Source organism: Natator depressus, chromosome 2 (genome assembly GCF_965152275.1).
Source record: "Natator depressus isolate rNatDep1 chromosome 2, rNatDep2.hap1, whole genome shotgun sequence".
NCBI classification, from domain to species: Eukaryota; Metazoa; Chordata; order Testudines; family Cheloniidae; genus Natator; species Natator depressus.
Window position 1 is genome coordinate 1,869,968 of NC_134235.1, and position 26,259 is coordinate 1,896,226.

At 57.6% G+C, this 26,259-nt stretch overlaps 1 protein-coding gene across 7 annotated transcripts in view; it reads left to right on the forward strand.

Annotated features, from left to right (window-relative positions):
- MAF1 (MAF1 homolog, negative regulator of RNA polymerase III) overlaps positions 1–25,646 on the forward strand; it is a 45,890-nt gene extending 20,244 nt beyond the window's left edge. For 5 of the 7 annotated variants that reach the window (XM_074943651.1, XM_074943647.1, XM_074943650.1 and 2 more), the window contains exons 2-7: positions 8,504–8,647; positions 17,907–18,035; positions 18,630–18,795; positions 21,063–21,184; positions 21,758–21,877; positions 22,776–22,983. In XM_074943651.1, coding sequence (XP_074799752.1) covers positions 8,565–8,647; positions 17,907–18,035; positions 18,630–18,795; positions 21,063–21,184; positions 21,758–21,877; positions 22,776–22,968 — 813 coding nt within the window. In that variant the 5' untranslated portion in view covers positions 8,504–8,564 and the 3' untranslated portion in view covers positions 22,969–22,983. Of the gene's footprint in view, positions 1–735; positions 1,007–8,503; positions 8,648–17,906; positions 18,036–18,629; positions 18,796–21,062; positions 21,185–21,757; positions 21,878–22,775; positions 22,984–23,241 lie in introns of those variants that run through there. The other 2 variants (XM_074943653.1, XM_074943649.1) reach the window with 2 other exon arrangements.
- The last annotated feature ends 613 nt before the right edge of the window (positions 25,647–26,259 follow it).

Below are 26,259 nucleotides of genomic sequence, written 5' to 3' on the forward strand. Positions count from 1 at the left end.
GGGGCAGAGGATGCTGAATGCTCCGAGGCCAGACCCAGGAAGGTGGAAGCTGTGTGAGCTTTGTGTCCTGCAGACAGGCTGCTCCCAGAAAGGAGACTTCCCCAGAGTCCTGCCTGGCTTCATGGGGAGCAGTTCCAGAGCATCGCCCAGGGACTCCGTGACAACTGGTGGCAGAGGTGGGATGTACTGCACCCCATGGATAGCACTTCCTGCAGTAAGTGACTGGGGAGCAGTAAAACGAAGGGGGATTGACCAAGCGTGCTGAAGGCTCAGAGAGGAGCGGTTTCGGGGGGCAGTTAACCCCTGGGAGTGTGTGACCAGCGAGAAGGACTGTACAGTAATGGGGTCCCCCCTGGGGACTGCGATGAGCAGGCTCAGGGGCAGAGGAGCCTGCGGCTTGGCCCTGGGAGAGAGAAGGACTCTTTGCAGTAACAGGGTCCCCCGGGGGATTGCAGCGAGCGGTCCAAGGGGCGGAGGAGTCTGCAGCTCGACCCTGGCAAAGAGGTGGTGACCTTGAGACGGGCTGGCACACTAGGGGTACTCCCTGGAAACCGTGGGGAGCTGAGAGCACACAGGCCTGTGAGTCCACAACAACTTGGGAAGAGCGGAGTGATGGCCTGTCACCATCTCCTTAAGAAGGACATTGTAACCCTGTGCAGAAAGAGAGGGTTGAGCATTGGAAAGTTCACCAAAGCAGAGTTAATCGTGCAGCTGGAGGAGGATGACCGCTCTAAGGAACAGATTCCTGACCCCAAATGGGGCTATAGCAGGATCTGGGAGCAGCTGGAGTGGTAGCCAGGCATTGCCAAGACTCCTGTCCCCGACCAGACGAGGGTCTTCACGATCGGGTTCCCCATCCGGGGATCGGAGATGGATGGGATTGGAGCTGAGTCCGAAGGAGCAAGGGGACCGTGAGAGACAGCGAGAGCCTGAGAAAGAGCTGCAGAAGCAGCAGCAGCATGAACTGGCGGTGGTGGAGCGGAGAGGCCTAGGGGACCTCCCCGGGGTGAGTGGGGATAGACCCCGGGGGTCCAGTTCCGCAGGGAACCTCAAGACTAAATTGCTGCCCCTGGTTAAGGAGGGGGGATGTGGATGCCCACCTCACTGCCTTTGAGCAGGCTGGAGATTTGAACCAGGGGGACCCTGCGGAAAAGCCCCGGTGTCTAGCTCCCTTGCTGGGTCCCAAGGCCATAGACTTCGTCAGCCAGATGGGTGGGGAGGTGAACAGGCTCCCACTCCTGACCCCAATCTATATGTCTGTGTGGAGTTTCCTGGGGCCTGGCCCCTCGGACCTCCAGTGGGAGGAGAAGGTGATGGTCAATAGGGGGACATTCCTGGGGTGGCGAGATCCTGGGACAGAGAGAACTGTTGTCAGGCCCTGGGTGGTGCAGCCTCAGATGCTGAGGGGCTGTGTGAGCTGGGTGAGGGTCCCAGGGATGGAGCCCCTCGCCCTGCCTATGGCCCAGATCCCTGTGCAGACCCAGGAGAGGTTGGGGTTCTCCAGGATACCAGCTGCGAGACCCTGTTGTGGGGTGACTGTGTCTCTTTGGGACAGGATCCAGGCCCTGCTCCGATAACTGCCAAGGGTTTGAATTTGAATCCAGGGAACCAATCGGTGGAGAGGGAAATGGTCAGTGAAAATGCAGATGACCTGGCTGGCAGCAGGGAGGAGCGGCTAGGCTCAGGCTACCTGCCTGCCTGTAACCAGACCCCTGGGGCTGTGTGGGACAGAGAGATGCTCCCCACCCCCTTGCACATTGGAGAGGGAGCTCATGCTGGCTCTGATGCAATGAGGAAAGCAGCGACCTCGCTGCCTACCCCCACTGGGACAGTAAGGGCAGCGCTGAGCACAGTGGGAGCTGAGACCCCAGCTGAGTGGGGGGAGACACAGGCAGGGCAGGGGATCTGTGGGGAGTGGCAAGGTGCTGGGTAAGGAAAGTCTGGATGAGCCTAGGCAGCCTTGTGAGCTGATGGCTGTGTCTAGTCAGCAGGGTGGGAAGGCGAGGAGAGTGGAAGATGAGTGTCCCTGGACCTTACGTGTTAGCTGGGTGGAGAATTGTGACAGGGAAGGAAATGTGCCTGTGTCTGTCAGGGGTATTGACTTGCCTATGGAGGGAGCTACCCTGATCTCCAAGCAGTTGTCTGTGACCAGCTTTGTGTGCTGGGACAAGGGGAATGAGATCCCAAGCTGTGGGTCTGGGAAAGGAGAAAGTGTGTACGGCTCTTCTTTGTCTGTGGAGCAGACAGAAGGGGCCTTTCAGCCTGTGATGGTTGAGGGTCGTGCAGTTGTCTCAGAGCTGGTTCTGGATTCAGCTAAAGCCCGGGAAGGGAAGGGTCCTAAGTTTGTGTCTGCTCGGGAGAATGGCCCTGTAACTAGGTCGCATCCAGTTAGTGTCCATGCAAAATCCCAGAGCCCAGACAATTCTGGTGCTTGTATTTTGCCTGTTGCTAGTGTGTGGTTGGGAAAGGGTGTAGCAACTCTCTTATCAGGGTGAGATCACCTTTCTGCTCTTCTTGTGCCCTGGCTGGGATGTGATTGTGTTACCTACTGAGGGAGTGGAAACCTGTAGCAAGAAGGAAAAGATTCCTGAACTTGTGTGTGGCAAAGGGAAGGAGAATGCTTCTGACCTTTTATCTAGGAAGTCTGTAAGTTTGCCTGAAAGGGGATTGTGTAGGAATCCGCCGGATGGGCCAGAGGTAATTCTGGATGTAAGGGAGACCCAGAAAGAGTCTGTTGTTGCTCAGGAAAGTGTTCCTCTAGAGCAAGCCATAGGTAAAGAGGGTAAGAGCAGAATTTCTGTGAGGGGTGAATTGTTGCATAGAAAAGCCCTAGGGAAAGAAATCCTCATGGAGTCTTTGCAAGTAGTTTACTGCAACTGAAGGGTGTGAAAGTGATTTAATCAAGAAAGTTTCAGTTCCTAACAGCCCGAAATTTTCTGTTGTGAATGGATCCACTGACTTTCCTGTTGAAAGATCCAGTGTGGATAGCTTTGAGAAGGTCTCAGATGGAGTGAAAGCTGTTAAGAAAATTAAACAGTCCTATAACAGGTTGTTGGGGAGAAGACGCAATCCCAGTTTGACCCCCTGGGGTTTTGGGGTGGCCAAAGGGCATGGGCCGCAGAAACCTTCCCCCATGCGGCCTGTGAGTGCTATTGACCACCCCCGACCTAAGGGAGGGCATGAAACTGGAAGGGCCTGGTGTAACTCCCACCAAGGAATGGGAGAGATGCTGGGGCATCCATGGGAACGTTGGTGGCTTGGAACTTCCCCAGGTCACCGGCTAAGTGACCCCGCTCAGTTCGATCTCGAAGGGGGGAGAGATGTGACGCAGCGGGACTGTTGTTAATGGTTCCTCTGAATCGTGTGGGGGTGCCTCACTTTCCCCTATGCAGTTCTTAAGTATGTAGGTGGTGGGATAGGGGTGTATGATCATTGCAGAGCCCTAGAGGACAGGTGTGTGCAGGGGTCTGGACACAGAGAATGGCCGACACCCTGTTTCCTGGCAACTGATGGCCTGGCCCTTCCCCCCTGCAAGATGAGAGCTAAAGGGTTGGAGAACAAAGGAATCAGGTGACCTCCTGGCCCAGGAAAGGAAGGAAGCCCAGGGGAGGAGGGGCTGGAGGGAGTTTCAGTTTGGGGCTGGCTGGGACATGGAGTGAAGGGCAGACGTGGTTGTCTGGCTCACTGGGCCCAAAATGGACCCGGCTGAGGGGTCCTGTTCTCTGCACCTACAAGCTCTGTTTTAGACCATGTTCCTGTCGTCTAATAAACCTCTTTTTTTCCTGGCTGGCTGAGAGTCACGTCTGACTGCAAAGTTGGGGTGCAGGACCCTCTGGCTTCCCCAGGAGCCCTGCCTGGGCGGACTTGCTGGGGGAAGCGCACAGAGGGGCAGAGGAGGCTGAATGCTCCGAGGTCAGACCCAGGAAGGTGGAAGCTGGGTGAGCTGTGTGTCCTGCAGACAGGCTGCACCAGAGAGGAGATTTCCCCAGAGTCCTGCCTGCCTTCATGGGGAGCAGTTCCAGAGCATCGCCCACGGACTCCGTGACAGGCTCCACTGGGGATGTCTGGGGGAGCGGGCTCAGGGTTGTGTGGCTAATGCTGAGGCTGTCCCTCAGATGGCTGCTCAGCATGTCAGTGCACGTAGCATGTGCCTCTGCTAATCTCCTCTGGGTTATGTCAGGGAAAGAATATCCAGCAGCCTCAGTCCGGGAGGAGCTGACCTCCCTTTGACCTTGCTGGGTGGACGGGTTCCCTAGCCTGGTGCTTCTCCTCTATTGCTCACTTCTGTCCCTGGAGCCTGGGATGGACTCGGCCCCCTAGCTACTGTCTGTTAGCAGCTGGCCCTGAGTCCCCTCCATGCTCCCAGGGACCCTTCTGCAAGGGCTTATCTCCCCCACTCCTATCTGAAACCAAATGGGCTCCCTGTGTCTGGGGCAGTGGCATGGCTGGGCCTCCCAGATTAGTCCTGTGAAGGAACACTGCTTCCCGAGAGCCCTGGCATGTCCCTGCTGCTGCTTGTTTACAACCTCTCCTGTTACAGGCCAGGATGGCGCAACAGGTCCCAGCTGGAGAGAGGGTGGGGCACGGAGCTCTTGAGCAGGGACTTCTCCTTTGTAGCCAGCAAAGATTTTAGGGATCCCCTCGCTGAGACTGACAAAGTCTATATACTTCAGACATAGTCTGTCCAGGGTGAAACTGCCCTAGATGGAAATAGGTCTCTGTCTGGCAGCACTGTAGAGTGAGACCCAGAGCCCTCTTCAGCTACCATCTCAACCAAATATCCTTAGGAATGTGTCCTTAAAGGCCCCATAGGGAGTAATTCTGGAGCCAAGACCCTTTGCTGGGGCTGCCCTGTCACCTCCAGGAGCATTTTGGCTGGTTACAGCTGGAGCCAAACTGGGAACAGAGCCAGGACGGGGATAGGGGCTGCACTGGGGGCAGCGAGGCTGGGGGCCTCCATCAGAGACACCCCCAGGGGGTGAGGACCGGCCACTGCCCTTCCTGCTGCCAGTAGCGCATGGCGCAGTGGGCAAGGGCCAGACATGGCACCAGGAGGGGGATGGGGAGGTGCGTCGGGTATTGGGAGCGGGGGCAGGGTGCATGGATGAGGGATGGGGCAATCCTAGAATATCTGCGTTGGAAGGGACCTCAGGAGGTCATCTGGTCCAACCCCAACTAAATCATCCCAGCCAGGGCTTTGTCAAGCCTGACCTTAAAAACTCCTAAGGAAGGAGATTCCACCACCTCCCTAGGGAACGCATTCCAGTGCTTCACCACCCTCCTAGTGAAAAAGTTTTTCCTAATATCCAACCTAAACCTCCCCCACTGCAACTTGAGACCGTTACTCCTTGTTCTGCAGTGCATGGGGGAGGGGGGTGCATGGGGGGCAGTGAGGGGCAGGATGCATGGACAGCAGGGGGAGGCGCATGGGGAGGCAGGGTGCATGTTGGGGAATGGGGGCAGGGTGCACCAGTGTCGGGGTGGAGAAAATAGGGGCATGACATATGGGTCTCTGAGAATCTGGGCGCTGCATGGGAGGGCTGCAAGGGGTCTGGGTGCATGGACAGCAGTGTGGTTCATGGGCACTGTCAAGGTTCCTTCCCCACTCTGAACTCTAGGGTACAGATGTGGGGACCTGCATGAAAGACCCCCTAAGCTGATTCTTACCAGCTTAGGTTAAAAACTTCCCCAAGGTACAAACTTTGCCTTGTCCTTGAACCCTATGCTGCCACCACCAAGCATGTTAAACACAGAACAGGGAAAGAGTCCACTTGGAGACGTTTTCCCCCAAATATCCCCCCAAGCCCTACACCCCCTTTCCTGGGGAAGGCTTGATAAAAATCCTCACCAATTGGTACAGGTGAACACAGACCCAAACCCTTGGATCTTAAGAACAATGAAAAATCAATCAGGTTCTTAAAAGAAGAATTTTAATTAAAGAAAAGGTAAAAGAATCACCTCTGTAAAATCAGGATGGTAAATACCTTACAGAGTAATCAGATTCAAAACACAGAGAATCCCTCTAGGCAAAACCTTAAGTTACAAAAAGACACAAAAACAGGAATATACATTCCCTCCAGCACGGCTATTTTACCAGCCATTAAACAAAAGAAATCTAACACATTTCTAGCTAGATTACTTACTAACTTTTTACAGGAGTTCTAAGCTGCATTCCTGATCTGTTCCCAGCAAAAGCATCACACAGACAGGCAGACCCTTTGTTCCCCCCCACTCCAGCTTTGAAAGTATCTTGTCTCCTCATTGGTCATTTTGATCAGGTGCCAGCGAGGTTATCTTAGCTTCTTAACCCTTTTACCTGTATAGGGTTTGCCTCTGGCCAGGAGGGATTTAAAGGTGGTTATCCTTCCCTTTATATTTATGACAGGCACCAAGGTGCTGAAGGGGGTGTGGAGAAGCTGGAGACAGGGGCAGATGGAGGTGCTGCTGAGTGCATACAGATGGAAGTTGGGGAGCTGGGTGTATGGCAGTGGTTTTCAAACTTTTTTTTTTTCTGGTGATCCAGTTGAAGAAAAGTGACGTCTGTGACCCAACAGAGCTGGGGATGAGGGGTTTGGGGTGTGGGGGTGAGGACTGTGGGGTAGGGCTGGGAATGAGGGGTTCAGGGTGTGGGAGGGGGTCAGAGCTCTGGGCTGGGGGTGCAGGCTCTGGGGTGGGGCCAGGGATGAGAAATTTGGGGTGCGGGAGGGGGCTCTGGGTTTGGGAGGGGCTCAGAGCTGGGGTAGTGGGTTGGGGCATGGGCTAACCTCAGGCAACTCCTGATCAGTGGCATAGTGGGGGTGCTAAGGCAGGCTTCCTGGCACCGCGGACCGTGCTGTGCCCCGGAAGCGGCCAGCAGCAGGTCTGGCTTCTAGGTGGAGGCGCACAAGCAGCTCTGCGCAGCTCTTGCCCGCAGGCACCGACATCTTCCCCCCTCCCCCAGCGGAGCTGGTGATCAGGGTGGGAACAGCGCACGGAGCCCTGTGGCCCCCATGCCTAGGAGCCGGACTTGCTGCTTGCCACTTCCAGGGCACAGCGCGGTGTCAGAACGGGTAGGGGCTAGCCTGCCTTACCCAGGCAGCACCACTGATGGGACTTTTAACGGCCCGGTTGGTGGGGCTGACCAGAGCCAATGCGACCCAGTGCCTTACATTTCGCGACCCAGTATTGAGTCGCAACCCGCAGTTTGAAAACCACTGGTGTATGGGAATCAGGGGTCGGGGGGACTAATCTTTGAGGCAGAGTGTGGATGCAAACAGGGGCCCTTTTTGGGACTGTGAACAAGGGGATGTTCTTGCCTGTGAACGGCCACTGGGGGCACCAGGGAGGCTGCTGATGCAGATGGTGAATGGGGGCTGCTGGGGTGGTTACGTGATTGGCAAAGTGATTCCTTCAAATCTGTTTCTTCAGTCTTTTGTGGTGATGTTGGGGTGGGGATGAGCATGGGGGGGTTCATTGTGCCTTTGAATTTGCAGGGCTGGTTGTGAGACTCCCTTAGGGTCCTAGTGCAGGTAGTGTCTAGGCACAGGAAGCTGTTCTTGTGCTAAATCCTGCGGCCCTGCTTTGTATATGGGATGGGCGCATACTTGGGACCAGGTGTGCACATGGCCTGGGCAGGAATGTTGCTAGTGGTTCAGCCATGATGAAAACACTGTCCTCGGTTTGTGCCCAGCGGTCACTTGGGTTGGTCTGTTGAGTATGGAGGTGAATTTGTTTAGCTGCAGTGCTGCCTCTGTAGAGAATAATAAAAGGACCTTTCACGTCAGAGAGGAGGAAACTCCTTTATATGGAAGCGTGGTGCTTTAAAACAGGGAGAACTTGTCATGAAATTACCTGTTCTGTTGGCCACTGTCAGATGACAGGATACTGGGCTAGATGGTCCTTTGGTCTGACCCAGTATAGACGTTCTTATGTTCTTATATTGGAGTGTTGGGTGGAACAGGTCAGAGGTAGCTTCACAGAGCACAGACTCTCGCTGAACTGGGGGAAATGATTCCCTGTGGGTTAGGGGTGGGAGAACTGGCCTTTGGGTCTGAAGGGGGAATGTATAGCAGCCGTGCCCTCCTACCCCCCTCATGGATTGTAAGCTCTAGGTGCTGGCGAGGAGCCCATTGCTAGGGGGTGGGAATGCGGTTGGCACACTGGTGTGAGGGTGGATGTGGAGAGCTGCAGGCCAGCTTGCCCTTCGCAGGGAATGGTAGATCAGTCACCTGAGAGTGGGATACCACAGTGTGCGATAGGGTTAGCCTGGGAGGCTGCCTGGCTCCTTCCTAGGAATGTGAGATCTGTTCTTGTTCTCCCCACTTAGGAGGGTGTCTGCCTCCTGACCTCTCCTGCACCTCCCTGTCTCTGTGTTGGCTTATCACCTCCCTGCCAGACTAGCCAAACCCATTCCATGCTGCAGGGACTGGGCTCACCAGGAATCGGGGCCAGTCTCACCTTGTCTGCAGTCTTGCTGTGCTGCTCTTGGGATGGGCAGCTGATGGAACCTGTTTCTCTGTGCTAGGTAGTACCAGCTTTGCAGCAGGTGTTGCACTGAGAGTCGCTCTGCAGCCGAAGGTGGGACAATGAAGCTGTTAGAGAACTCAAGTTTTGAAGCAATAAACTCTCAGCTGACAGTGGAGACGGGAGATGCTCACATCATTGGCAGGTGAGTGTTGTCAAAGCTTCCTTCTGTGCTTCCCCAGGGACTTGAGCTATCTCTTCCCGTGCCCTTCCTGTGGTGCAGAAAGTCCCCCCCAAGGGGGGCCAGACAAGCTTGATAGCTCTGGCAGTGAGATCTATTCAGCTGAGGAGCACTCCCCCGCCAGGTGAAACACTTGAAGCTAGAGTGGCCAAGGCACTAGGCACCATACTGACATGGGTGGGTGGGAGAGCATCGAATGGGTGCTGTCCAGGTAATTGCCGCTCGCATGTGTGTGGGGGGCGGAATGGACTATGTAGCCTTTACAGGCCTTTGCTCTCTGCCTCTGCCCAGCTGTCTGTGAAGTTCCAACCTGCCATGGGCTTTGCAGTCTCAGGGCACACACAGCTCAGCTGTCTGCTTCCAGGCTCTCCGCAGTCACCCTAGGGAGTGTCCCCTCAGCTCCCATGGACAGTCCCATCTACCAGGATTGTTTCTGCTCTAAATGTCTTGGCAGGTGGAGTGAGTGGGAAGAGGAGTGAGTCAGTCTGTGTGCACAGGTACCACTAACCTCACCTTGCATGCATGCTGCAGTGCAGGGCGCAGGTCTCTGGGCTGAGCCTTCCGTCTCCGGCTAGGGGGATCCCAGATGTGGGAACAAAAGGCTACCACTGTGCTCCCCCGTCCTTAGCGCCTCTGCCTGCCTAAGTGTTGCTGTTTGCCTGGGAGGTCCTGCTCCTGTCAGAGGACGGCTGGGAAGGAGGAGACAGGGCTCATCCAGCACTTGCTCTCCAGGCATGTTTACAGGAGTGATAAAAAGCAGTGATGTGAGGCTCTTGGCTGGGCCTCTCTCCACTTAGCCTGGGAGAGCGGCTGAAGGTGCTCCAAGGCCACTCAGCTGAGGACTCCCTGGCCATTGGATCAGCAGAGGCAAGCCTGAGCACCTGTAGCCCCTGGGTGTCTACTTTCTGAGCCCCATCTAGCTGTGGGAGTGGGGAAGGCAGGGCAGAGGTGCCAGTCCATCTCCTCTCCAAGCTTATGAACAGTGACTTGGGTCCCAGGTACAGGCTGTGACTTTTGTTTTTGCCAGTGGGTGCTCACTACTCTCTGCCCCCTCCCCACTGTGCAAGTGGTGGGCAGGCCCTCAGGGGGAAGAGGCCAAGCAGGGGTGGGGCCTCAGGGCAGAGCATGGGCAAAATGGGGAGCGGGACCACAGCCCAGGGGCTGTGGTCCACAAAAGATTAATTCAGCCCTGCTGTGGGTGCAGAGCACCCCCTATTTTTTTCAGTGGGTGCTTGATCCCCAGAGCACCCATGGAGTCGGCACCGATGGTCCTAGACACTTGTGCTGCAGAAACTTCCACCCAAGTGCAAGCTGTGGGTATGCAGTGTAGGGGTGGGGATAGGTCAGCTCCTGTGGGCTCCCAAGCTCTGGTTCTCATGCTCTCACTGGCCCTGCACGCTTCCTCCCTTTGAATCTCTCCAGTGGGTGGAGCAACGCACTTACCCTCAGCCTGGCGTCTGTGCTGTGAAGACACATCTGCTCTCAAGGCAGGATGTTTTGAGCTGCAAGAATGGAATCAATCTGCCAATGGCTTCCGTTCTTGGGCAGCTGTACAAGTGTGACCAGGCTGAGAGACTGGCTGGACCAGCCTGTGCTCATCACACCCCCGTCAGCTGTGGAGCATGAGCTATGCAAGGCCTGTGCTGGGACAGTGATGATGTGGAACAGGAGGAGGTGTTGGCAGTTCTTTGGGCCCAGCAGGGGCTCGTCCATACAGCAGCCTAGGGCATCTAGGCTAGTAGGCATCTCCGTTGTAGACTGCTGGGATGGAGCAACCAGACCAGAGCTCCATATGGGCTTTTCCCTGGTCAGTGCTGCGTGCCCAAGGAGGTTAGCTTGGGGGCAGGAGACTGCCCCTTGCCCACAGCTAGCAGGAGTCTGACAGTGACATGCTCCTTTGTATGGCAGGCTAGTGTTGCTTCCCCATCAATTGCTCACTGGTTCAAGCAAAGAGCTAGGAATCAGGACTCCTGGGTTCCATCACCAGTCCTGACCTTGGTTCACTCTGTGGGCTTGGTGATTCCCTTTCTCTCTGGACCGAGGAGGACTCCAGCCAGGGGGTGAGCTGAGCAAATTTCAGGAGACCGTTTGCAGTTTCCTGAATCGGCGTTCCAGGTTTTGGGCTTTATTTGAAACCCGTAGTTGGCCAGGAATGTGAAGTTAGGGAGTTGAGCTCTGATTGACTGTGGGGCTGGCTGGCATTGCCCAGCAGGGTAGGTTTGCTCAGTCTATTTCTGACTGTGACTGGGCTGCTCACATGTGAGGCCCCAGCCCAGGCTCGGGCTGTGTCTGTATTAGAGCACGCACCAATGAAATGAAACTCCATCTTGCTGCACCATGTCATGGAGTCCCTGGGTGATGCTCTGGAACTGCTCCCTACGAAGCCGGTCAGGACTCTGGGGAAGTCGCCTTTCTGGGAGCAGCCTGTCTGCAGCAGGACGCACAGCTCACCCAGCTTCCACCTTCCTGGGTCTGACCTCGGAGCATTCAGCATCCTCTGCTCCTCCGTGCACTTCCCACAGCGAGTCTGCCCAGGCGGGCTCCTGGGGAAGCCAGAGGGTCCTGCCCCCCAACTTCGCAGTCAGACGTGACTCTCAGCCAGACAGTAAAACAGAGGTTTATTAAACGACAGGAACATGGTCTAAAATAGAGCTTGCAGGTGCAGAGAACGGGACCTCTCGGCTGGGTCCATTTTGGGGGGCAGTGAGTCAGACAACCATGTCTGCACTTCACTCCATGTTCCAGCCAGCCCCAAACTGAAACTCCCTCCAGCCCCTCCTCCCCTGGGCTTTGTTCCTTTCCCCGGGCCAGAAGGTCACCTGATTCCTTTGTTCTCCAACCCTTTAGCTCTCATCTTGCAGGGGGGAAGGGCCCAGGCCATCAGTTGCCAGGAAACAGGGTGTCGGCCATTCTCTGTGTCCAGACCCCTGCACACACCTGCCCTCTGGGGCTCTCCAATGATCATACACCCTTACCCCACCCCCTAGATACTTAAGAACTGCATAGGGGAAACTGAGGCACCCCCCACAGTATTCAGAGGAAACATTAAGAACAGTCCCACTTCGTCACATCTCTCCCCCCTTCGAGATCGAACTGAGCGGGGTCACTTTAGCCGGTGACCTGGGGAAATTTGAAGCCACCAACGTTCCCATGGATGCCCCAGCATCTCTGCCATTCCTTGGTAGGAGTTACACCAGGACCTTCCAGTTTCACACCCTCCCTTAGGTCGTGGGTGGTCGATAGCACTTGCAGGCCGCATGGGGGAAGGTTTCTGCGGCCCGTGCCCTTTGGCCACCCCAAAACCCCAGGGGGTCAAACTGGGATTGGGTCTTCTCCCCAACAAGCTGGCCAAACACAGCCACTTGGTTAGAGGACTGTTTAACTTTCTTAACAGCTTTCACTTCATCTGAGACCTTCTCAAAGCTATCCACACTGGGTCTTTCAACAGGACAGTCAGTGGATCCATTCACAACAGAAAATTTCGGGCTGTTAGGAACTGAAACTTTCTTGATTAAATCACTTTCACACCCCTCAGTTGCAGTAAACTGCTTGCAAAGACTCCATGAGGATTCCTTTCCCTAGGGCCTTTCTATGCAACAATTCACCCCTCCCAGAAATTCTGCTCTTACCCTCTTTACCTAGGGCTTGCTCTAGAGGAACACTTTCCTGAGCAACAACAGACTCTTTCTGGGTCTCCCTTACATCCAGAATTACCTCTGGCCCATCAGGTGGATTCCTACACAATCCCCTTTCAGGCAAACTTACAGACTTCCTAGATAAAAGGTCAGAAGCATTCTCCTTCCCTTTGCCACACACAAGTTCAGGAATCTTTTCCTTCTTGCTACAGGTTTCATAGAATCATAGAATATCAGGGTTGGAAGGGACCCCAGAAGGTCATCTAGTCCAACCCCCTGCTCGAAGCAGGACCAATTCCCAGCTCCTGCTCCATGATTTTTCCAGGGACTGAGGTGAGGTTTCCACTCCCTCAGTAGGTAACACAATCACATCACCTTCATGCTCTCCTTGTGCCCTGGCTAGGATCTCACCCTGATTAGACAGAGTTGCTGCATCCTTTCCAACAACACACTAGCAACAGGCAAAATACAAGCACCAGAATTGTCTGGGCTCTGGGATTTTACATAGACACTAACTGGATGCGACCTAGTTACAGGGCCATTCTCCCGAGCAGACCCAAACTTAGAACCATTCCCTTCCTGGGCTTTAGCTGAATCCAGAACCAGCTCTGAGACAACTGCACGACCCTCAACCGTCACAGGCTGAAAGGCCCCTTCCGTCTGCTCCACAGACAAAGAAGAGCCGGACACACTTTCTCCTTTCCCAGACCCACAGCTTGGGATCTCATTCCCCTTGTCCCAGCACACAAAGCTGGTCACAGACAACTGCTTGGAGACCAGGGTAGCTCCCTCCACAGGCAAGTCAATACCCCTGACAGACACAGGCACATTTCCTTCACTGTCACAATTCTCCACCCAGCTAACACGTAAGGTCCAGGGACACTCATCTTCCACTCTCCTCGCCTTCCCACCCTGCTGACTAGACAAAGCCATCAGCTCACAAGGCTGCCTAGGCTCGTTCAGATTTTCCTTACCAAGCACCTTGCCACTCCCAACAGATCCCCTGCCCTGCCTGTGTCTCCCCCCACTCAGCTGGGGTCTCAGCTCCCACTGTGCTCAGCGCTGCCCTTACTGTCCCAGTGGGGGTAGGCAGCGAGGTCGCTGCTTTCCTCACTGCATCAGAGCCAGCCTGAGCCCCCTCCCCGGTGTGCAAGGGGGTGGGGAGCATCTCTCTGTCCCAACCAACCCCAGGGGTCTGGTTACAGGCAGGCAGGTAGCCTGAGCCTAGCCGCTCCTCCCTGCTGCCAGCCAGGTCATCTGCATTTTCACTGACCATTTCCCTCTCCACCGATTGGTTCCCTGGATTCAAATTCAAACCCTTGGCAGTTATCGGAGCAGGGCCTGGATCCTGTCCCAAAAAGACACAGTCACCCCACAACAGGGTCTCGCAGCTGGTGTCCTGGAGCACCCCAACAACCAGCCAGCGCCACCCCTCCCGGGTCTGCACAGGGATCTGGGCCATAGGCAGGGCGAGGGGCTTCATCCCTGGGACCCTCACCCAGCTCACACAGCCCCTCAGCATCTGAGGCTGCACCGCCAGGGGCCTGACAACAGTTCTCTCTGTCCCAGGATCTCGCCACCCCAGGAATGTCTCCCCATTGACCATCACCTTCCGCTCCCACCGGAGGTCCGAGGGGCCTGGCCCCAGGAAACTCCACACAGACATATAGGTTGGGGTCAGGAGTGGGAGCCTGTCCACCTCCCCATCCCTCTGGCTGACAGAGTCTATGGCCTTGGGACCCAGCAAGGGAGCTAGACACCAGGGCTTTTCCGCAGGACCCCCTGGTTCAAATCTCCAGCCTGCTCAAAGGCAGTGAGGTGGGCATCCACATCCCCCCCTCCTTAACCAGGGGCAGCAATTGAGTCTCGAGGTTCCCTGCGGAACTGGCCCCCCGGGGTCTATCCCCACTCACCCCGGGGAGTTCCCTAGGCCTCTCTGCTCCCCCACCGCCAGTTCATGCTGCTGCTGCTTCTGCAGCTCTTTCTCGGGCTCTCGCTGTCTCTCACAGTCCTCTTGCTCTCTCCGACTCAGCTCCAATCCCGTCCATCTCCGATCCCCCGATGGGGAACCCGATCGTGAAGACCCTCGTCTGGTCGGGGACAGGAGTCTTGGCGATACCTGGCTACTGCTCCAGCTGCTCCCAGATCCTGCTATAGCCCCATTTGGGGTCAGGAATCTGTTCCTTAGAGCGGTCATCCTCCTCCAGCTGCACGATTAACTGTGCTTTGGTGAACTTTCCAATGCTCAACCCTCTATTTCTGCACAGGATTACAAAATCCTTCTTAAGGAGATGGTGACAGGCCATCGCTCCGCTCTTCCCAAGTTGTTGTGGACTCACAGGCCTGTGTGCTCTCAGCTCCCCACGGTTTCCAGGGAGAACCCCTAGTGTGCCAGCCCTTCTCGAAGTCACCACTTCTTTGCTAGGTTTGAGCTGCAGACTCCGCTGCCGCTTGGACTGCTCGCTGCAATCCCCAGGGGAACCCTGTTACTGCACAGTCCTTCTCGCTGGTCACACACTCCCAGGGGTAAACCGCTCCTCTCTGAGCCTTCAGCACGCCTGGTCCTCGTCAATCCCCCTTCGTTTTACTGCTCCCCAGTCACTTACTGCAGGAAGCGCCGTCCATGGGGTGCAGTCCATCCCACCTCTGCCACCAGTTGTCATGGAGTCCCTGGGTGATGCTCTGGAACTGCTCCCTACGAAGCCGGTCAGGACTCTGGGGAAGTCACCTTTCTGGGAGCAGCCTGTCTGCAGGACACACAGCTCACCCAGCTTCCACCTTCCTGGGTCTGACCTCGGAGCATTCAGCATCCTCTGCCCCTCCGTGCACTTCCCACAGCGAGTCTGCCCAGGCGGGCTCCTGGGGAAGCCAGAGGGTCCTGCCCCCCAACTTCGCAGTCAGACGTGACTCTCAGCCAGACAGTAAAACAGAGGTTTATTAAACGACAGGAATGTGGTCTAAAACAGAGCTTGCAGGTGCAGAGAATGGGACCCCTCGGCTGAGTCCATTTTGGGGGGCAGTGAGTCAGACAACCACGTCTGCACTTCACTCCATGTCCCAGCCAGCCCCAAACTGAAACTCCCTCCAGCCCCTCCTCCCCTGGGCTTTGTTCCTTTCCCCGGGCCAGAAGGTCACCTGATTCCTTTGTTCTCCAACCCTTTAGCTCTCACCTTGCAGGGGGGAAGGGCCCAGGCCATCAGTTGCCAGGAAACAGGGTGTCGGCCATTCTCTGTGTCCAGACCCCTGCACACACCTGCCCTCTAGGGCTCTGCAATGATCATACACCCTTACCCCACCCCCTAGATGCTTAAGAACTGCATAGGGGAAACTGAGGCACCCCCACACTATTCAGAGGAAACATTAAGAACAGTCCCACTTCGTCACACACCATGCGGAACCCTAACCCGTGTTTAGGGCGCTTTAAATGGCATTGAAACCCGGATAGCTTGACCCGGTCAGTTACTGCTTTCGCTGGCTAATCGAGACAAAGCCGAAGTGAATCTGTTTCCCAGCTGGCCCAGGTGTGGGGTGGGGGGTGCTCCACACGCTCTCTGCCCAGCTTTAGCATTGGGCTTTTCAAGCACTTCACAAAGAGCTGGCGTTCTTGGCTGACAGCAGCTAGAGAAGGGCAGAGTGGTCAAGAGGGTGCTGCAGACATTCCCCAGAACGTGCCCCAATCCCCGCTTCTTTTTCAGTGTGACCATGGGGCGAGCAGCACTCATGCCTCCTGCGGCGTAGGCTGCCGCTGTCCTTTAGGAAGCGTGATTGCGTACCTCTGTCCCAGCCAATTGTGAGGGCCATGGGAGCTGGACAGGACCATGTCTGTCTTCTCTGCCTCTGTCGGGGCTGCTGGTGGAACACATGCTGCAGAGTTGGCGGGGAGAAAGCCCTGCTCTGGGCTGGGTCTCTTGCCCTTCCTGAAAGGCTTAGTCTGTGTGGATTTAGTTTGTGAACTGAGGGCACGGTCTAAGAATCGGGGTTTGCAAACCATCTCGCATCCTTCCTGCAAGCCCCAGGAGCACACTTCCTGCTCACGCGCTCAACTCCTGGGCAGCGTCTGGGAGCCCTGGCAGAGCCTGGGTGTAACTTCTGACTTGAGGCTGCCGTTACCGGGGCCTTGTCACCCTGCTCTCGTGATGCTGTCAGTGTCCGCAGCTCATTCACAGGGGAGCCAGAAGGTGGGGTCTGCCCAGGGTTTCTAGGGGGGCCTATAGAAATGTGTCCATGAACAGATGACAGTGGACGTGTCTGCCTAACAACCCTTCCCCCACCCCGCTTGAGCCCAGACACCACAGCCTGGAAGTGACAAGAATCAGAAGTGAAACTTACTAGCCTGTTGTCACACAGGATAGAAAGGCAAACAGGAAGGAGTGGCGTGTCAGGGCCAGCGACATGTGATGTGTGACTGATCTCGGTGTTGGCGGCCCTGGCAGCGGCATGTCTGCAAGGCCATGTCTACGCGACAGCTGCTACAACGGCACAGTTAGAGCACTGCAGCTGTGCCCGCCATGCCCTGGCATGAACACGTAAGGGGAGTTAATCCACCTCTGACAGGTGGTAGCTAGGTCGATGGAAGAGTTCTTCCAGGTCCTGACCAGGAGTTAGGCCGACCTAACTATGGCACGCCGGGCACAGAAGCTTCACAGCCCAGAGCAATGTCGCTAAGATGATCACAGGGAGCTATGGGATGCCTCTTTGCCACTCATTCACCCTTGAGCTGAACCTGCGGAATGGGACCCACAAGCTTTCCCAGGGGCCCTGCCTGGCACGTCTGCTCTGTTGCACCAGGAACTGACGGGTCAGTGGCAATGGCTGGTCAGTCATCGTCCCCCTGAACCAGAGGTAACGCTGGCTAGTTGCCAGTGCAGGGGGACTGAGCCTGTTGGGGGGAGGTGTGTGCAAGGGGGGCCTCAGTCCTGGGGGCAGCATGGCCATCAAATCGTTTCCAGCACTGGCTGGGGAGCCCTTTTCTGACCACGTTACTGGCAGCAGGTGAACTCCCTGATACGGGCAGAACCCTACTTTGATCAGGATGCTGCAGTGATTAGCTGGGTTTCCTGCCCCTTCTTCTGTACCCTTGGTGAGGCAGGGCAGGAGCGGTGGAAGGGGAGGGAGGACACATAGGAGCTCCTTAGAACAGCTCGTGGGCCTGTTCGTGGTCAGAGTTCGTGGAGAAAGTTTGCTGGATCCTGTTCGGCCCACCTCTCCTCCCTCCCCCATGCACGCTCCAGCCCCGGCAGCCAGTTCTGCAGGGTGTTGTGGTGGTCACATTTAAATTTCTCTGAAACAGCAGTCCCTGTAGCTCTGGGCAGAGCCGGGACAGCCTGGCGGAGAACATTAGGCTGCCTTGGGGATTCCCAAAATCCCTGTGTCTGTGCTGGACATGTCTCCGCTCCTGTTGGCCTGTCCCTTCTCAGCACTCAGTGCCAGTGTTGTGAAGGGTGATCTCTGTCTGCGCTGGGGCTGGGCACCCAGTGTTGCTCCTCCGCTTGTCGCTTGTCATGCTCGCTCCGAGGAGCAGGCGTGGGCCCGGGGGCCTGCTGTGCTGTTCCCCGGCGGGCCTCGCACATGGTGGTGTCTCTCTGCAGGATTGAGAGTTACTCATGTAAGATGGCGGGCGATGACAAGCACATGTTTAAGCAGTTCTGCCAGGAGGGCCAGCCACATGTCCTTGAAGCCCTGTCACCCCCTCAGACCACGGGAATCAGCCCCAGCAGGTACGTCAGCCCTCCACTCTGGGCCGGGGACTGGGCGGCATGGGACTTCTGCATGCTTCAGTGGGGCCCCACACAAGAGGTAGCCATGGGCTGGAGCCAGAGCCCACTGAGGGAAGGGGAATGGGGGGTTGGCCTCAGGATGCCCCATGCATTGCAGCTGGCCTCGCCCCAGTCTGGGCAGGCAGCCTGGGGTTAGTGCTCTCTGTTCCTGAGCCTCTGGGGCTGAGATGCAGCAGTGCATGCTGGGACTGATGATCTCCCAGGCCAACCCTATGTGCAGGTGAGGTGCTCTGTCATGCCTAGCTGCCCCTGGATTAAGGTGGGTGTGCATGTGCATTCCCTCCTGTGCCTGTGTGTGCATTTGGTTAGGGCCGTCTAGCACATCCTCACTGGGAAGTGTCCCTGCCCACTTGCCCATCCTAGGGTGTGTCTGAGCCCTGTTTGCTGGGTTCTGGCAATATACCTGGGGCTGAAGCTGGTTTCCACAGGATTCCTGTCCTGGGGTGTGGGGTGGGGCTGCCGGGGGCCTCCCTCCAGTGTGTTGCTTCTGGGCAGCTGGTAGCAGCTGCCCGCCTAGCTGTCTTGTGCGTGCAGGCTCAGTAAGAGTCAGAGTGGAGACGAGGAGGGGCCTCTGAGTGACAAGTGCAGCCGCAAGACTCTCTTCTACCTGATCGCTACCCTCAACGAGTCCTTCCGGCCCGACTACGACTTCAGTGCTGCCAAGAGCCACGAGTTCAGCAGGGAGCCAAGCCTCAACTGGGTACGGGATGGGCTCCCTTCAACACTGCACAGGAGCCAGCTACTGATGGTGGCTGGGGTCAGAGTGCTCCTTGCCATGGAGTTTGGCAGGGACCTTCTGAGAGCAGCCGAGACAGGGCTCCCTCTAGCTCGGTGTGGTGGGGAACCCCAGGGCCCCAGCCAGTGGGGTTTAGATCTCTGAGGCCCACCTGCTCCGAGAGGGGCTGCAGCCAGACCCTTCCCCAGCAGATGCTCTGCCACCTCCAGACCCACCCTCCAGTGAGACACCCTCCCCTTCTGCCCTCTCAGCCACTGGAGCGAAGTTCCCCCCCCATCCCGCGCAGGCTGTCAGGATCTGTCCTGCTGCCCATCACTGCAGAATCTGAGCACTGCCCACATAAAATCAGCAGCCTCAGAACAACCTCTGCCAGGCTCCAGGGCCCCTCTGGCCCGTCTCCTTTGGGGGATGCTGTGCCTGTGGGTGGGGTTTTGACTTCCCCTGGCTGTGCCAGCTGGGCTAGGTTGTTTCATGGTGGTGGTGTTGGGGTTGGTTGTGGGGTGGGGGTATGGTATTGCTTTTCGTTGGGTAGAGGCAGGGGCTGGGTTTGAGCATTTTTCAGCGTTTTGAGAGCCACCCAGACTGGGTTACCCTGCCCAGCCTCCCAGGCACCATGCTGAGGAGTGGGCAGAGCTCCATCCTGACTGAGCGGAGGGTGCCCAGAGCTGTGCCTGCTGGCGGGAGGCCTCCTTCCTCGGCCTGCGGCAATGCCCCCTTCCCAGATAGCTTCAGGGGAGCCACGTGCAGCTGTAGAGTCTTTTGAACTGGCGTCTGTGGGATCCTGTGGCAGGTCCAGCCACCCCCACCTCTGCTTCTATTGCCCCACAATGCATTTCTGTATTTCTCCTGCTTCTCCCCATGTTTTCCTGAATCTAACGCTGGGTGCCCATTGGTCTGCATCTGTTCCACACACACACTTGTGTTCTAGGTTAGACTCCTGTTTTTCCTCCCATCCCAAGAGTACCCTTGCAGCAGCTTCCCCTTCATGGAAGGGCTGTGCGACGAGCGAGGGCTTTGCCAAAGCTGTTAGCTTATCACTTCCGGTGTGTGCCATGGGAAACAATGGCTCCTTCCCGCTCAGAGGAGTGAGCCTTTGGGCAGGGCTGGATTAACTCTCCTGTGGGCCCGGGGCTATTAGATTTTGTGGGGCCCCTGTATACAAGTCTCTTTCCTAATTTAAAACACAATGATCACAATTATGGCATCAAGGCTATTAACGCTATACTAAACTTGCCTTTTAATTAACGTAAAGGTGTTCTGTGGTTACATTTCAGTCTTAAAACATGTAGAATATAGTTCTGTTAGGCTATTTTGAATTAACTTAACAGCTGTTATATTAGTTTTTCTGGGAGGGAGTTTGGGTGCAGGAGGGGGCTCCAGGCTGGGGCAGAGTGTTGGGGTGCAGATGAGGGTGAGGAATACAGGCTCTGGGAGGGAGTTTGGTGCAGGAGGGGATTCTGACCTGGGGCAGGAGACTGGGGTGCAGGCTCCGGCTGGGAGGCGCTTACCACAGGCGGCTCCTGGCCAGTGGCGCAGCAGGGCTCAGGCAGGCAGGCTGCTTGTGTGCCGTGGCCCCACGCTGCTCCTGGAAGCAGCCGGCGGCTGGCACGTCTCTGTGCACCCCTGGGAGGAGGGGGACAGCGTAGTGCGCTGCCTGCAAGCGCTGCCCCCGCAGTTCCCATTGGCCAGTTCCCAGAAAATGGGAGCAGCAGGAACAGTGCTGGGGGCAGGAGCAGCACACAGAGCTGCCTGCCCCCCTAAGGGCCGCAGAGATGTGCCAGCAGCCAGCCGCTTCTGGGAGCAGCATGGGGCCACAGCACGCAGGCAGCCTGCCTAAGCCCTGCTGTGCCCGTGGACTTTTAGCAGCCCGGAGATCATGATCGACTGGCAGAGGCTCCAGGTTCGACCAGTCAATCGCGATCGACAGGTTGGTTACCACTGAATTGTATATAATTATGGATTTATTTTTGCAGGGCTCCCCTTAGCCCGAGGCCCTGGGCTGCAGCCCCAAGCCCCTGCATTAGTCCGGCCCTGCCCTCGGGGCCAGCCAGTGTTCCAAACCCACCCTTCCAGTGACTCTCTGGACACTCCCGTCTGGCCTCCCCAGAGCAGAGGAGTTGGGCCCTGTCCCAGGCATCGTGGACACAGCACAGGGCCCCTGGGGAGGGGCTGCCTGCTTCCCTCTGGAAAGCTGCAGGGTCCTGACTCCCGTGTGTCTTGGTCTCCTCCAGGTGGTGAATGCTGTGAATTGTAGCTTGTTCTCAGCGGTCCGGGAGGACTTCAGAGCCCTGAAGCCTCACTTGTGGGATGCTGTGGATGAAGAAATCTGTCTCTCAGAGTGTGACATCTACAGGTCTGTTCTGCCTGCCCGCTCGGCATAGGGCAGCCCCACGCCCTGGAGCAGCCAGGCCATGCGCTGCTGGGGAGTACAGAGCAGGGGCTCTTCCTCAATGCTGGGCCAACATAGTGTGGCCAGTAGTGGATCTGGGGAACGTCCTACTGATTCTGGCCTGGCCTGCCTATAGGGATCCCTTTGCCAAGGCAGATAAAAGGGACGATCCCATGCCTTCCCCTTCCCACCCTGGGCATACCATGAGCTTGCTGCTAAGGTAGCTGACTGCCTCACTCCTGGCTCTGCCTGGGGCTGCTGGCCCAGTGGGCTAATAGCCTGCCTCCGTTTCTCCCTGCACATCGTTGATCCTGGCACCCGCCTGCCTTGTGGGGTGTGCTGGTTTGGCGGCTGGGTCATTACCATTTGTGCTGCGCTCTGACCACCAGGTGCCAAGGGTCGGTTCTGCTCTGTCACGCTGGTGTCAGGCCAGAGTGAGCAGCGTGCCTGGACTGAGTGAGAGTCTGGGTGCTGGGAGCCCTTCTTGCACAGGCAGCTCTAGGCAGGGTGTTTCTCACCCCTCCATTGGTTTTGCAGCTACAACCCAGACCTGGACTCGGACCCCTTCGGCGAGGAGGGCAGCCTCTGGTCCTTCAACTACTTCTTCTACAATAAGAGGCTAAAGAGGATTGTCTTCTTCACCTGCCGCTCCATCAGGTCAGGCTGCGGGACTGCGGGGAAGTGTGACCTGTCTGAAAGCTGTGCCTACAGCTGGGGGAGCCCCCTCAACCCAGCACCCCCAGCAGTGCCCTGAGCTAGAGCTGCACTCCGCCTAAGTTCCCTATCAACTGTGTGGCCGTGCAGCAGCCTGTTAAGTGCCGCGCAGGCGCTCAGGGAACCTACCCAGCTGGGACCTGGGCGCCCCTCCTCTGGCCCCAACCTAGCCTGGCCCCCAACCTTCTGCAGCCAGGGGAGGGGCGCCTATCCCACGTCCCCAGCCCTGGAGCTGCCATGGCAGGGAGAGGCACCCCTGCCCAGGTGCTGCCGCGGGGAGAGAGACAGCTGGGGGAAGTCCTCTCTCCCCGCCATAGCCCTGGGGCAGCCTGCACCCCAAACCCCTCATCCCTGGTCCCACCCCAGAGTTCGCACCCCCAGCTGGAACCCTCTGCCCCACCCCGCCACATGAATTTTGTTATGTGCACCAATATGAAAGTGATGTGTCACACACTACCTCCATATAGGTGCACATAACAAAATTCATTCCACACATGCGTGGGAAAACTTAGAGGGAACCCAGAGCAGCCAGGCCCCTTTGATCTGCCTGCAGCATACAGCTTCGCTTCCAAACTGACGTACAAACTGGATGGGAGCCGCGGCCTGGCAGCCTGACCCTCCCTCTCCAAATGGCATGGGCGCTCGGCCTCCCACAGGGAGGGTCCCTGCAGCCCCTCCTCCCTCTGGCCGCTGGGGGGGTTGAGTTGGCCGGATTGGGAGCCCTTGCTCAGCGTAGGCAGGATTCGTAACGGGAGGCCAGTGCCTTAAACTGGTGCCGATGGGGCTGTGCCTTAGCTGTGGGGAGCTGGCTGATGCTCACTGCTGCCCTTTGTCTCTCCAGTGGGTCCACATACCCTCGCTCGGAGTCAGGGAACGAGCTGGACATGGATCTCGGTGAAGAAGACCAGGGGGGGAGCATGGATGCCTATGACAAGGAAAGCAGCAATATTGAGGAGGACAGGTGTGTGAGCTCGGCTGGCAGGGACGTGCCGAGTGGGGCGGGATCCTGGCTGTCTCCTGCCCACAAAGCGTGACAGTACCCGTGACTCTCCAGCCCGTCTGCGTGATGGAAACAGAGCTTCTAGCCCTGGCGGGCACTGGGAGCACAGGGCCTGGCCCTGTTGAATTGAAACTTGTGAAGGTGTCACCCCTTCTGAGAGGGACTCGAGGCTGCCTGGCCATGGCCAGTCTCTGTGGAGCCCCAGCTGGTGTGCGCCCGGGGCGGGGTGCCCGGCTCTGAGCTGCAGCCAGCTGTGCTTCCCCCAAAGCATGTTGGGCAGAGCTGTGACAGCTGTGCTTGTTTGCAGGGTGCAGGTTATCTGCATGTGAGTGTCCAGGTGAGCTCCAAGAAGTACTCAGCCCTGCTGAGCCAGCCTTCCAGTCTCCAGTCCATCAGCCTTGAGGGTGGGCCAGCCCTGGCCACTCTGTGAACTACCCCATGCACAGAGCCTGCAGCACTGCTCTGCTCTTCGGCGCTGGGGGCTGCAGCGTGCCCCAGCTCCTGCCCCACAGCACTGCATGTGGAAAGCAGCTGGTGCTTCTGGGCTGCAGGTGCTGCCCGAGAGCCCGTTCCCTCCAGACAGGTGCTGCGTGATTGGTCAGCAGAGGCCACGCTCTCACTGCCGGCCTGGGCTCCAGCTTGCCAGATGCTTGCGCAGGGCCTTTGAGATGGTTCAGTGCACTTTAGGAATTGATTTGCTGGCTGCACTGATGTCCTGCTCCTGCTGGCTCTGAAGCGGGGCAGGCTGCTCCTCGGGCACGTTTCTTTACCGATGGCGACCCAGCAAACTCCGTCCGACCATAACAGCGGCAGGGCAGGGCATCCTCGCGTCCTGGATCTCCTCTTTCAGAACTGTTGGTGACCCACCCCTCCCCCCACGTCACTGGCCTGCTCCCTGTTTTTTTGGGGAGGAGGGGGGTTGCTTGGCTCCTGCTCACCTCACGGGCTCGGTTTGCTCTTTTCCAAGGCTGTAGCAGCCGCCCTGTGGCCCCATGCTGAGCACTGCTCCCCTGTGCAAAGGAACTGGCTGGGAGAGCGAGCTGAGGCCGGAGGGGCTGAGTGGTGGTTGGTTTGGTTTGTTTTGTTTTGTTTTGTTTTAGAAACCACAGATGACTTTTGGCATCAGCTGTGCTAGAGCTGGGCAAGAGCGCGTGTGGGGCGGGGCGGGAGGGGGTGGCTGCTGCTGGGAGCCTGCTCCATCCGGGAGGGCTGCAGAGCCTGTTTTCCTCTTGTTGGCAGCTCAGCCCTGTAGGCTCTGACTCATGCTCTGGTTTAACTGCATCCTCCCCTCTGTCCCCCATGGCCGGTTCCACAGCACTGGCCCTCCTAGTGCAGGCTGCTGGGCCCGATGCCAGGATGAGTATACACTGTCCCAGGGCCATAGCAGGACTGGGGTGCAGAGCTGCCCACTCTGCATGGGCACTGGATCATATGTGGGGGCGGAACCTGGCACTAGCATGGTGTCTGCAGAGGGCAGCAGCACCAGGCCTAGCTCCCTGCAGCTCCTCCTCTGGCCTCACTCACCCTGGCAGGTTGCACCGGGATAGCTGGTGTAATGCAAACCCCTAGTGGAGATATGCTGGCAGAGGATCTGGGCCCAGCTTCTCTGCTGCAGGGGAAAGGTGGAGAGGGGCCAGCCCAGCACAGTCAGGGCCTCTACATCTCAGCCAGCCGGGGAGGGCTCCGGGAGCTTGCCTGTGGAGCCGCACACCGCTAGCCTCAGGCCTGCGGAGGGAGCTGTAGCTGGCCCATGCACCAGCCTCGTCCACCTGAGCCTGCTCGTCACCCAGCCTTCATCTGCCACAGGAACGGAGTTGGTGCCCCAGGGGCTCTGGGGTGAGCCATAGCTTTCCCTACAGCTAGAGGACCATGTGGGGTTGCCAGCTGCCCCCAGAGCCTCCCCTTCACTGTGGGGCATTGTCCCTTCACCCGTCCCCCATGGGCATTTGGTCCAAGGCGAGCTCGTCACATCTGCCCAGCTCAGTGCTTTAAGGGCCAGCAGGTGCCTGTACATCAGTGCTGGCAGGAGCTGTCTTGGCAGCAACCATCTGCCTCCTTGAGCGTGCAGGGTGTGCCCAGGGGCCTTGCTGGCCTGTGGAGGATGGGGGGAGGGGAACCTTACGCTCAAAGCATCCTGTTTTACCCCCCTGTGGCCTAAGGAGGCTGCTCTCCCTAGCGCTGGGAGCCATGGCTATACCCTTCTACCCTCGAGCAGGGGGCCCGTGTGCACTGACCGTCTCTGCTAAAGCGCTGCAGCCACAGCTAGGCTCTGGCGGGAGCTCGCAGCATTTGGGGCTCGTTGGCAGGGGGTCGTGAGCCTCTGAGCTGTGCCATGGCTGGCCAGCGGGCTGAAGGGCACCCTGGTAGCTTGGACTCCTGCCAGATGCTCCGCATGGCCTGCGTGGGTGTCTCTGCAGTGGTGCCCGGGCAGAGGGCTGGTGAGCACAGCAAGCTCCACCGCATTACTCAGACTGGGCAAATGTGACCCGTATCCATGGTTGAGATGGGGCCCTGGCCAGGAACCATGGGACCAGATCCCAGCCCAGCTACCGAAGACCTGGCATTCCCGCTCCTGCCTTTGCCCCTATGTTCACTGGCCTAAGTGGTGCATAGCCGGCCTCTTGGCAGGGAGCCCCTGCTCCAAGGGGAGGGCAGAGCTGCTGTTCCCCTGCGCTGCTTCAAGAGTTTGTGCCTCTAGTCTCCTGCATGGGTGGGTGGGGAGCTGGGGCCAGTTTCATGTTTAAGTCCCTGTGAGGTTTGACTTTACTGCATAGCAATGTATCGTTACACCAATAAAGTTTATCTGTGACTGATGCCCCTTCCTTTAGAGAATCCATCCCGTCCATGGGGCTGGGAGAGGGAGCCTCTGCAAGTTGGGGGGGCAGGGGCGGTACCGGAAAGGTGCTGGCCGTTCAGCGTTCCTGCTGCTCGGCGGGTTCCCAGCTGGGGAAACGGCAGCTACGCAGGCAGGGCTGGTTCCTCCTTGGGGCCTGCTCGAGTGTCCCTTCTGCACTCCCTAACCCCAGCCCCAGCCCTGCGCAGCCCCTTCCCCAGCTCCGGAGCCTTCGGAGAGTCAGCCTGAGTTCAGTTGCACCATGTCCTCCCATTCGCCGGTGTCCTGCCTCCTGTGTTTGTACCTCTGCAGACGCTGCCCTGGGCTGCTCTCCCCTTTCTACCCTTTACTTGTAGCTGGGAGCCCCAGAGCCCCGTCTGCGAGGTGTTGTGCAACCAGACCAGAGCTTGCCGTTTATGTGTAAAACAAGCTGCCAGCGGGAGCTGGCCGGGCGCCAGAGTAGAAGCGCACACAGCCAGGCAGTGGGCTCTC